Source organism: Dendrobates tinctorius, unplaced genomic scaffold (assembly GCF_039654945.1).
Source record: "Dendrobates tinctorius isolate UK_male_01 unplaced genomic scaffold, ASM3965494v1 ptg000074l, whole genome shotgun sequence".
Taxonomy (NCBI): domain Eukaryota; kingdom Metazoa; phylum Chordata; class Amphibia; order Anura; family Dendrobatidae; genus Dendrobates; species Dendrobates tinctorius.
In genome coordinates, this window is record NW_027361742.1 from 19,072,673 (window position 1) to 19,085,133 (window position 12,461).

General features: G+C 49.8%; 1 protein-coding gene across 3 annotated transcripts in view; it reads left to right on the top strand.

Annotated features, from left to right (window-relative positions):
* Positions 1-12,461, top strand: part of COLGALT2 (collagen beta(1-O)galactosyltransferase 2) — a 412,958-nt gene that overhangs the window by 381,952 nt on the left and 18,545 nt on the right. For all 3 annotated transcript variants that reach the window (XM_073582911.1, XM_073582910.1, XM_073582912.1), the window contains one exon: positions 9,752-9,879. In XM_073582911.1, the coding sequence (XP_073439012.1) occupies positions 9,752-9,879 (128 nt within the window). The remainder of the gene's footprint in view (positions 1-9,751; positions 9,880-12,461) is intronic.

A 12,461-nucleotide genomic window follows, 5' to 3' on the forward strand; every position in this document is an offset into this window, starting at 1 on the left:
ACCCTCCCAGGGACGCCGTCTCCTCCCCGCCCCCCCGCCTGGGTAAGCCTCCCAGATATGGTGGAGATCCTAAACTTTGTCGGGGCTTTTTAAACCAGTGCAGACTGCACTTCGAGCTGTTGCCCCAACAATATCCCACGGATCGCGCCAAGGTGGCGTTCATAGTATCCCACCTCGAGGGAGAAGCCCTGTCCTGGGTGAACCCTCTTTGGGAGAGGGATGATCCCGTCGTAGCGAATATCCAGAACTTCCTGGAAACATTTTGTAGGGTGTTTGACGAACCCGGCCGCTTGGCTTCTACTACAGAAGTTCTCTTTAATCTCCGCCAAGGGTCGCTTACAGTGGGGCAGTACGCCATCCGTTTTCGGATGTTGTCGTCTGAACTCGGATGGAATAATGAGGCACTTGTGGGTGCCTTCTGGAGAGGCCTTTCCAGCAAGATTAAAGACGAGCTAGCCGGTCGGGATACCCCCACCTCTCTGGAGGACCTTATAGCCCTGGCTACGCGCATAGACCTCCGTTTTTTGGAGCGCTCGCGGGAATCGGTTAGAGAACGCAGACCCTTCAGGCTATATCAAGCGCCCATTCCATGCTCTGCTGCTCCCTCTACTAGCAGCGTCCCTGAGCCCATGCAGGTTGATCGGGTCAGGTTGACTGAGCAGCGTCGCAGAGAGAGGATGACTAACGGGCTCTGCCTGTACTGTGGTGGGGCTAATCATTTCATCCGCACTTGTCCTGAGAGGCCGGGAAACGCCTCCACCTAGGTCAGGTAAGAGAGGTCTCCCTAGGTGATCATAATTCCTCTCTGCCTCTTACCCTTTCAGCCTTAATTATTTCAGGACGGGAGCGCAGATCTGTGGAGGCGTATGTGGACTCGGGTGCGGCTGGCAATTTCATCCGGCAGCAAGAGGTGGACCAACTTCAGATTCCGGTGGTTATCCTAAAAGACCCACGGGCTATCACCTCCGTCGATGGAACACCCCTTCCCGGGCTCGTTACCAGGATCACGACCGAAGTGGACTTACAAATTGGAGCGCTTCATTTTGAAAAGATAGCCTTCTATGTGCTGCCTAAATTGTCTCACGCTGTCCTCCTCGGATTACCCTGGCTTCGGCTGCATGAGCCAGTTGTCGACTGGCGCTCAGGGGAGATCCTCCGCTGGGGTCAATCCTGCCACACTCGTTGTTTGCAATCCGTCCTCCATCCTCGTCTCCTGCCTACGCCGACTAATCTCACGGGTCTCCCCGCACCGTACTACGCGTACGCCGACGTTTTCAGTAAAAAAGAAGCGGAGTCTCTGCCTCCGCATCGGGCCTATGACTGCCCTATCAACTTGCTTCCTGGAGCCACTCCGCCCAGGGGGAGGACGTATCCCCTATCTCCAGCAGAGACCTCGGCCATGACTGAATACATCCGGGAGAACTTGGCGAAGGGGTTCATCCGAAAGTCCTCGTCCCCAGCTGGTGCAGGCTTCTTCTTTGTTCGGAAGAAAGACGGATCTCTTAGACCATGTATCGACTACCGGGGCCTGAACAATATTACAGTTAAGAATCGATACCCACTTCCACTTATCCCAGAACTCTTTGACCGGCTGAGAGGGGCTCGAATCTTCACGAAGCTGGACCTGCGGGGAGCCTACAATTTGATCCGGATTCGCGCAGGCGACGAATGGAAGACGGCCTTCAATACCCGTGATGGTCATTATGAGTATTTAGTCATGCCGTTTGGTCTCTGCAATGCTCCAGCTGTCTTCCAGGAGTTCGTTAATGAGGTGTTTCGGGACCTTCTGTACACTTGCGTAATAGTGTATTTAGACGATATCCTCATCTTCTCGCCTGACCTTCCCTTCCATCGGAGAAGCGTACGCATGGTCCTGCACCGTCTCCGGGAGAATCACCTCTACGCCAAGATTGAGAAGTGTCTCTTCGAGCAGACCTCGTTACCCTTCTTGGGGCATGTCATCACAGATTCCGGTCTGAAGATGGATCCCGAGAAACTCTCGGCGGTACTCAAGTGGCCCCGTCCTGTCGGAATCAAAGCCATCCAGCGTTTCCTCGGATTCGCGAATTATTACCGACAGTTCATGCCGCATTTTTCCTCGTTGACCAAACCTATCTCGGCCTTGACCCGCAAAGGAACTAAGCCTGATCACTGGTCCTCCGAGGCGGAAGATGCCTTTCTGGCGCTGAAACGCTCCTTTGCAGCAGCACCGGTACTACATCGGCCGGTGGCCAGTAGGCCTTTTGTTCTTGAAGTGGACGCCTCCTCCACCGGAGCTGGGGCGGTCCTCTCCCAGCGAGTTCCCCCTGGACGTCTGGTCCCCTGCGGGTTCTTTTCCAAGTCCTTTTCGCCAGCAGAGTGCAACTACTCCATCGGTGATCGGGAGTTGCTGGCCATCAAGATGGCTCTGGAAGAGTGGCGGTACCTGCTCGAGGGGGCTGTGCACCCCTTTACCATCTTCACGGACCACAAGAATTTGGCCTATCTGCAGTCCGCCCAAAGGCTCAATTCCAGACAAGCCAGATGGGCCTTGTATTTTTCTCGATTCGACTTCCAGCTTCACTTCCGGCCCGGTAATAAGAACACCAAAGCAGATGCACTTTCCAGATCTCTACAGTCGCCAGAAGAGGACGAGAGCCCCTCGTATATTATCGAGCCTGCCAAAGTGATCACCGTGGCCCCAGTGAACTTTTCTACTCCTCCTCCAGGCAAGACCTTCGTGCCTCAGAATAAACGTCTGGAGGTGTTGCGCTGGGGGCACTCCTCCAAGGTTGCGGGGCACGTGGGGTCCAAGTAGACTCTATCGCTTCTCTCACGTTATTACTGGTGGGCCACCCTTCGCCAAGACGTGGCAGATTTTGTTGCCTCTTGCTCAACCTGTGCGCAGAACAAGGTTCCAAGAACTTTGCCCTCCGGTCTTCTCCATCCGTTGCCGGTGCCGGAGGCCCCTTGGCAGCAAATTGCCATGGACTTTATAACCGACTTGCCCTGCTCAGCTGGTTGCACCACCATCTTAGTCGTGGCGGACCGCTTCTCTAAGATGGCTCATTTTATCCCCCTGGCCGGGCTGCCCTCCGCTCCGAAGTTGGCCGAGATCTTCATCCATCAGATCTTCAGGTTGCATGGTCTTCCCCTACGGATTGTGTCTGATCGAGGGGTCCAATTTACTTCTCGCTTCTGGAGGGCTCTATGTCAGCTTATGGGTACGTCCCTCGACTTCTCCTCCGCCTATCACCCGCAGACCAATGGGCAGGTAGAACGGATTAACCAGGACCTAACGACTTACCTGCGCCACTTCTCCAACGCCCACCAGGATAATTGGGTCTCTCTTCTACCCTGGGCTGAATTCGCCCATAATAACCACCCCAGTGAGTCGACCACCAAAACTCCGTTCTTTGTGGTTTCTGGTCGCAATCCTGGTGTTCCACTACCCTTTGTCGCCTCTTCAGGAGTTCCCGCAGCTGATGCCCTCGCCACAGAATTTTTGAATATTTGGAAGGAGACCAGAGAGGCTCTGGTGAAGACCAGTGCCCGAATCAAAAGACATGCAGACAAGAGACGGAGGGACCTTCCCCCGTACCACCCTGGTGATAAGGTCTGGCTCTCAACCAAGCACATCCGCCTGAAAGTTCCTTCCTATAAGCTGTGTCCTCGTTACATCGGTCCCTTTGAAGTACTAAAACGCATCAATGAAGTATCTTACAAACTGAGGTTGCCGGCTTCACTCCGGGTCCCTAACGCCTTTCACGTCTCGCTCTTGAAACCTGTAGTTCTGAATCGGTTCCAACCGGTTTTCGTTGCCCCTCCTTTACCTATTGGGTCGGATGACATCTTTGAAGTAAAAGATATTTTAGCCATGAAGAGAGTCAGGGGGAAGACTTTCTTTCTCATTGAGTGGAAGGGATTTGGTCCTGAGGAAAGGTCTTGGGAGCCTCAAAAGAATATCAACGCTCCTCTAATACTAAAAAAGTTTCTGGCCAATCTCAGAAAGGGGGGATGTAAAGAGGGGGGTACTGTCATGTCGGCGGTCACGGCTGCACCCGCTCCCGCCCCTCCTCCAGCGGCGACCGCCGCCACCTCCTCCTACCGGCGTCCTCGCCGCGGCGTGCTCCCACGCTCTGCCTCCCCTCCTGTGACGGCGCCGCGCTCCTTCCTTAGGGCGCGCGCGCGCACCAGCGTCCCCTCTTCCGCCTACGGGGGGTGGCGCCGGGGGCGGCACGTACCGCCCGCTTCCGGACCCTAGGGTATTTCTGGCGCGCTCTCTATTGAGAGGACGCCTGAGAGTTGCTGTGCGCTCGCCACGCTGCGCTTTGGCCCCCTTCCGGTTCCTATAGTGCCGCCTGTTTCCCGTCTGTCTTCCCCTTGGCTTCCAGCCTCGCTCTGCATCCTTGTTCCCAGTGTTTGTTCACCCTGCATGACCTCTCTGTTCTCCCTTCTGGTACCCCTTGTGTGCTTCCTCCCGGTCCTCTCCCCTCTAGTACCTGCTCCCTGTCTGTCTACCCATCCAGTAGTCCTGTTAGGTCCTCTACCTCTCAGTCCAGTACTCCTGCCTACGGGCGCCTCTTGTCCTTGAGCCGCCCCTTCCTGGTACCGGCTGTCGCGGTTCTGTCCTCGGTGGTCTTGCCCCAAACGATCCCTGTATAGGGGTCGGTCTTCACCTGGAGCGCTCGACCCCCGGGGCTCCAGATCCGCGACCCAGAGGGTCCACTCTCGGACGTCCTTCTCCGATAAACGTCACACAAGGTAGTTAGTGATAACGGGCGTAATTTTATGGCAGCCATAGCCCTTTCAAAACTCAGCCACATACCTTGCTTGGCTCACACCTTGAACCTGGTGGTGCAGTGCTTCCTCAAAAATTATCCGGAGTTAACAGCCCTGCTCCAGAAGGTGCGAAGACTGTGCGTGCACATCCACCGGTCGCCTGTACACTCCGTTCGTATGCAGAAGCTGCAGCGATTGCTCCACCTTCCCAACCACCGCCTCATTATCGACATTGCAACAAGGTGGAACTCCACCCTGCACATGGTGGAGCGGCTGTGCGAGCAGAGGCAGGCCATAATGCATTTGTGGGAGGATACACGGCCAGGCACTTTGAGAGCAGACATGGAGTTGACCGGTGTGCAGTGGTCGAAGCTGAAAGACCTCTGTAAAGTCCTTCAGTGTTTTGAGGAATGCACATGGCTGGTAAGTGCAGACGACGCTATCCTAAGCATGAGCATCCCACTTATGTGTCTGCTCATGCAAACTTTGACGCACCTTAAGGAGCAGGCTTCTGCAGCCAATGTTGATGAGGAGGAAGAGGAGGAGGGAATCCTTGATGACATTCAGCCATTGTCTGCTCAGGGACCTCTCCTGGACGAGGTGGAGGAAGAAGAGGAGGAGGAGGATGATGATGGGGATGATTACTTAGGGGAGGAGGATGCATCTCGTGGGGCAAGTAAAAATGTTGGCGTGACAAGGTCTGGTACTGGGTTTGTGCGTGACTGGAGGGATGTGGATTTGCCAGAAAGTGCTCCTCCAACCAGCTCTCGCAGTGCATCATTGACACCGGGAACATTGGCCCACATGTCAGATTATGCCTTGCAGATCCTAAAAAGGGACCCCCGCATTGCCAAAATGATGAACGATGACGACTACTGGTTGGCCAGCATCCTGGATCCACGCTATAAAGGCAAATTTCAAAACATCATGCCACAGGAGAACCTTGACCTAATATTGGCTAATAAACAAGCAACTCTGGTAAATCGGTTGCTTGAGGCATTCCCAGCACACAGCAGCGGTGATGGTTCTCACACGAGCCGTACGGGCCGGGGACAGCTTGGCAGAGGTGTTCGTGGTGCACACAGCAGAAGTGTCGTTGGAGACAGGGGTTTCATGACAATGTTGTGGACTGATTTTTCAAGTACCGCTCACACAACTGGTAATACTGCATCGATGGAAAGTGACAGGAGACAGCAGTTGTCAACTATGGTTACAAACTACTTTTCCTCCCATATCGATGTTCTCCCACACAGGTCATTCCCCTTTGACTATTGGGCAGCTAAACTGGACACCTGGCCTGAATTTGCACAATATGCCTTACAGGAGCTCGCTTGCCCAGCTGCAAGTGTGCTATCGGAAAGAGTCTTCAGTGCAGCTGGATCAATCCTGACAGAAAAAAGGACCCGTCTGTCAACCCAAAATGTGGATGATCTAACCTTCATTAAAATGAACCACGCATGGGTTTCCAAGGATTTTGTCCCACCTTCCCCTGATGACACATAGCGTGACAGAAAAATGGCTTGCTTTGGTCCACCTCTTCCTGGGACTTGACCTATTTCACCTTTTGCATCAGCTGAATGTCCAACATCAACATATGCCACTTTCTAAAACTCCCTAACTGTGCTGCCTCCCCCCCCCATGGCCGGGGTCACCACCTAGCGCACGACACCGTGCGAGTGCCGTTGCCCTGGACAGGTGGGTAGGCCGACTCTTGGGCGCGGGCACTGGCACAGGGTCCTTCATAGTGCAATCAAGTGTCTCTGACGGTGGTGGTGCACACCCGCCGTCAGACACACCGCCGTACTATGAGGGGCCCAGTGCCAGTACCGACGCCCACGAGTGGGCCCCCCTTGCTTGGGCAGGGCCCCAGCATTTGCAATCTTTACCTCTCCCTGCTCCTCCGCTGTGTAGTCTGGGCCGTCAAATCCATACTGTGCCTGACACCGTCTGAGCCTGCCTCCTGATGTATAGACATATATTTTGAATGTGTACGCTATCCATACATGTTATCCGGGGATACGGTACCCTTTCTAACCTTTGTGCAATCACGTGCAATCCATACTGGGCCTAGCACCGTCTGAGCCTGCCTCCTGATGTATAGACATATATTTTGAATGTGTACGCTATCCATACATGTTATCTGGGGAAACGGTACCCTTTCTAACCTTTGTGCAATCACGTGCAATCCATACTGGGCCTAGCACCGTCTGAGCCTGCCTCCTGATGTATAGACATATATTTTGAATGTGTACGCTATCCATACATGTCATCTGGGGATACGGTACCCTTTCTAACCTTTGTGCAATCACGTGCAATCCATACTGGGCCTAACACCGTCTGAGCCTGCCTCCTGATGTATAGACATATATTTTGAATGTGTACGCTATCCATACATGTTATCTGGGGATACGGTACCCTTTCTAACCTTTGTGCAATCACGTGCAATCCATACTGGGCCTAACACTGTCTGAGCCTGCCTCCTGATGTATAAACATATATTTTGAATGTGTACGCTATCCATACATGTTATCTGGGGATACAGTACCCTTTCTAACCTTTGTGCAATCATGTGCAATCCATACTGGGCCTAACACCGTCTGAGCCTGCCTCCTGATGTATAGACATATATTTTGAATGTGTACGCTATCCATACATGTTATCCGGGGATACGGTACCCTTTCTAACCTTTGTGCAATCACGTGCAATCCATACTGGGCCTAACACTGTCTGAGCCTGCCTCCTGATGTATAGACATATATTTTGAATGTGTACGCTATCCATACATGTTATCCGGGGATACGGTACCCTTTCTAACCTTTGTGCAATCACGTGCAATCCATACTGAGCCTAACACCGTCTGAGCCTGCCTCCTGATGTATAGACATATATTTTGAATGTGTACGCTCTCCATACATGTTATCTGGGGATACGGTACCCTTTCTCACCTTTGTGCAATCACGTGTAATCCATACTGGGCATGAGAACGGCTGGCGAGCTGTTAAGCGAGCTACAGCACCTGTGGTTTGCACACGTAAGTTTTTCATTTTTTCAGGAATGACGGTTAGGCCTAATTCCGGAACTGCGGTTGACCTGCACTTACTGGGAAATCATTGTTCGTGGGTAATAATTGTAATCAGTGATCCCCATCACTAACGTTGTTCAGCGGGTTATCTGCACCTGTAAGCGACAAACGCTGGCCTTTTCAGTGTAGCGCACATGCAGCCACGGACATGTAAGGGCATGACACACCAGTTATTGGCCAATCTCATGTGCCAGAGCCTCACGTGTCCCTCTAGTAAGCCGGACTCGGACCGCGGGGCATGACGGAGTCTCGTTCGTTAACGGAATTAAGCTTGCAATGTGTGCATCTGTTCTGTAGCTGGCATGTTTGAGGTTTCCCAGGTGGAGTCGAATTTAACCGTAGGCTCCACTCCTGGTGGTGCCCTTCTGGACATTCCTTTAAGGTTCAGCTTTGCAACCATACTGACCACGTAAAACAAACACTTTGCCTTCATGAACGCTGTTTGGAGGGTCATGACTCGTGGGAATAACGCCGCCCAATCAGTTAACCTGCTAGAGAGATCGTTCGTTGCTCCCAAGCATGACATCACACTCCCTAGGAGGAAGGTAATGCCACTGTGGCGACCGTACTCCTGGGGGCGACACAAGAGCACTGATGCCCAGCCACTGCTCGATGAATCTGCTGGTACATTGACCCAGACCACTACATTCCCCTCGCACGCTACACGGCCTGAATCTGACCCTGATGAAACTCAGGTTACCCTTCCCATATACAGTTCCATCTTACACGGTGACAAAGAGGAAGCTGCAGATGAAAGTGCAGGTTCGGCCCACCCGCCATCAGACACACCACCGTACTATCAGGGGCCCTGTGCCAGTGCCGTCGCCAACGAGTGGGCCCCCCCCTGCTTGCTCAGGATCACAGCACTTGCAAAGTTGAAATACTGTGCAGTGAGATGGAAGATGGGGACGACGAGGAGTCTAGACAAGTACAGGGATTCCCTAGCGAGGAGACTTATTTGATTGTTTTCAATGTTGGGACAGCAATTTTTGGGGAGCACTATACTCTGGAGAATGATAGATGGGGCCCACCATACACTGGAACATTCCAAAGGTGGACATCAGACACTGGAGCAGCATTTACAGGGCCCATTATACACTAGAGCATTAGAAATGGGGCCCATTATGTTTGGAGCATTATTTGGGCCCATAAGACAGTGGAGCTTCATCCATGGGGACCAACATATACTGTAGCATTATGTGGAGCTCATCATATACTGTTTCAAACATTATATGGGACCAATGATTCTGTATGGAGAAATAGATGGACCTCGTCATGAGATTTAAAAAGTGAAGTATTTTTCATTGTACTATACCGCTATTTCTCTGCCGTATCGGAGCATGATGAGTTGTGGTATGTGTTAAAGGGGCGCTCTTTCGCCCAGGGCACATGAAAACCTGGAGCCAGCCCTCCCCTCCCACAACTGTAGCCAAATAACCCCCATTTTTCAGTGCGTAACTTGTATTATGAAGTTAATTAAGGTTGACAAGCTTAAGTAAGAAGAATTGATGCTTTTGGCATTCAAATGGGCACTGTAGGTGTGTTTCCTGTCCTCCTCTCACTGCCGACTTTTATTCCCCATTGACTTACATTGGGTTTCGTGTTTCGGGACGACCCCGACTTTTCCCTATAATCGGACGATCTTGCTCGACCCGACTTTTCGAAAAGTCGGGTTTCACGAAACGAAACTCGACCCTAAAAAACCAAAAGTCGCTCAACTCTACTCACCACCACTGACCTCCTCCTCACTGGTAATGCTCATCGTAACCACGATTCTTACGCTGAAGCTAATTGACACATAACTGATGTAACTATTGAGCTAGATGCATACTCATTTGTATTTCATATCCTATTCAACACCTTGATCTTCCATGAGAAATGATTCTTTTCCTGACCATTTCATTCCAGGTGGTTGACCGTGGTCTTGAGAAGACTCTGGTGATAGAAGATGATGTGCGATTTGAGTATCAGTTCAGAAGTAAACTTATAAAACTTATGAATGACATTGAAAAAGTTGCTTTAGACTGGGATTTAATGTAAGTCTTTGTAGTTATAATTCTTATAAGGTGATATTGATAACCATGTAAGCGAAGAATGAGGAATGTAAGGACAAAAGTAAAATAATACCCGCAGCACATCTAAGCTCAATAGACTTTAGTGTTAAATTCTGTTACCTTATGTGTGAGAAAGAGGTTGCCCACTTTTGTTTCCAAATGGCTCAGAATTGGTTAAAGTAATATAAGCAATAACTATCGCCTCACCAAGCCCCGGCCATACCTGTTTTGATTCTGCACGGTCCCTTGACAGTCTCTACTTCCTACTGAATCAGTGATCTCTTGACACAATCAGTCATCATCATTTTATTATCTTAAGCCATTTTGAGACGTTAAAAATTGTGTAAGGCTATGTGCTCACAATGAGCTTTTGGTGAATTTTTGATTCTGCAGATTTTCTGCACCTATTATTTAAATTGGGTTACATGTTCTCATTGTGTTTTTGTGTGCGTTCCTTTTAACATGCATTTGTATCGCATTTTTAACGCTGCGTTTCTTGTCTCTTAGGCTAGTTTCACACTTGCTTTTTTTTGCAGCGCGTTTTTCCCGCAAAAAAACGCATTGAAAAAACGCATACATAAGCATACAACTGCTGCGTTTTTTTCAAGCATTTTTATGAGCATGCATGAAAAAAACGCAGCGTTTTTATGCGTTTGTATGCGTTTTTAGCGCGTTTTTACTGCGTTTGCGTTTTTTTCCAACATTTTTAGGTGGCCCCTCACACTACCCAAACCATGACTTTACTAACCCTAACCCTGACCCTAACCCTAACCCTAACCCTGACCCTAACCCTAACCCTAACCCTAACCCTTAACCAAATCATACTTAACCCTAACCCTAACCCTAAACCCTAACTAACCCTAACCCTAACCCTGACCCTAACCCTAACCCTAACCCTAACCCTGACCCTAACCCTAACCCTGACCCTAACCCTTAACAAAACCATACTTAACCCTAACCCTGACCCTAACCCTAACCCTAACCCTAACCCTGACCCTAACCCTTAACCAAACCATACTTAACCCTAATCCTGACCCTAACCCTGACCCTAACCCTAACCCTAACCCTGACCCTAACCCTTAACAAAACCATACTTAACCCTAATCCTGACCCTAACCCTGACCCTAATCCTTAACAAAACCATATTTAACCCTAATCCTGACCCTAACCCTGACCCTAACCCTAACCCTAACCCTAACCCTGACCCTAACCCTAACCCTGACCCTAACCCTTAACAAAACCATACTTAACCCTAATCCTGACCCTAACCCTGACCCTAATCCTTAACAAAACCATACTTAACCCTAATCCTGACCCTAACCCTGACCCTAACCCTAACCCTAACCCTGACCCTAACCCTAACCCTAACCCTAACCCTGACCCTAACCCTTAACAAAACCATACTTAACCCTAATCCTGACCCTAACCATGACCCTAATCCTTAACAAAACCATACTTAACCCTAACCCTGACCCTAACCCTAACCCTAACCCTGACCCTGACCATAACCCTAACCCTAAACCCCCTTAACTAACCCTAACTCTAACCCAAACCCCTAAATTCCATGGTTTAAAAAAAAAAACGCATATGCAAAAAAACGCATACATGAGCATGCCAGTGCGCACATATGCGCATCCATAGGCTATAATGGCCATTTTTAGCGCAAAACGTGCGCATATGTGCGCATGCGCTTTTTTGCAGGGCCAAAAAATGCAACATGCTGCGTCTGGAAAATCCCAACGCACACCCCAAAAAAACGCAGCGCATGAAAATCGCATACATGCGCTGACCAGTGCGCAGGTATGCGCACCCATGTTAAATATAGGGGAAAAAACGCATGCGCAGGTGTGCGTTTTTTTCCAGCGCTAAAAAACGCAAATGTGAAACCAGCCTTATTGGTGGGTCACGCTTTAAATAAAGCTGCTTTGATTTTGCTACTTCCGGGTTCGGCTTTGACAAAACTTTATTGCTATAGTGAGGTGTGGATTACATGCGTTTTTGATTAGTTTACTCTACGGAAATGCACTAAAAACACATTGAGTTTTTTACCTGTGAATTTTCCACACCTAATGCAAGTCTATGGGGAAAATCTGCACCAAAAACACAGAGAACCTTCAAGAGAAATTGACATGTTTGATTTGAAACCCGCACCGCAGGTTAGTTTATTTTGAGTAAAAAAATGCACTGTGGGCATGAGGTTTCTATAAGCAGCAGCAAAAACATGCATGTCAAAAACACGCAGTGTTAAAAACACACCAAAAGCTCACAGTGGTAATGTAGCCCTAGAGGATAACCCCTTTAACAATTTGAAGCCTATTATTAACTAGTATACCAAAAAAATCCCAAAATGTTGGCATGAAAATCGCCAGTAGAGCAAGACTTTGTTCTGAGATGACCTGTGTTTCTGGGATGGTTTGACGCAGAGCATTCTTTTAAAAAATGTCACTGCAGTTTTTACAGCTAAACCCAGAAGTGTATCCAGAATTATTATTATTATTAATACATTCTTCCTTTATATTTCCCGTTTATTTTGAATATTCAGCTATTTGCTGAAAAAACTGCAT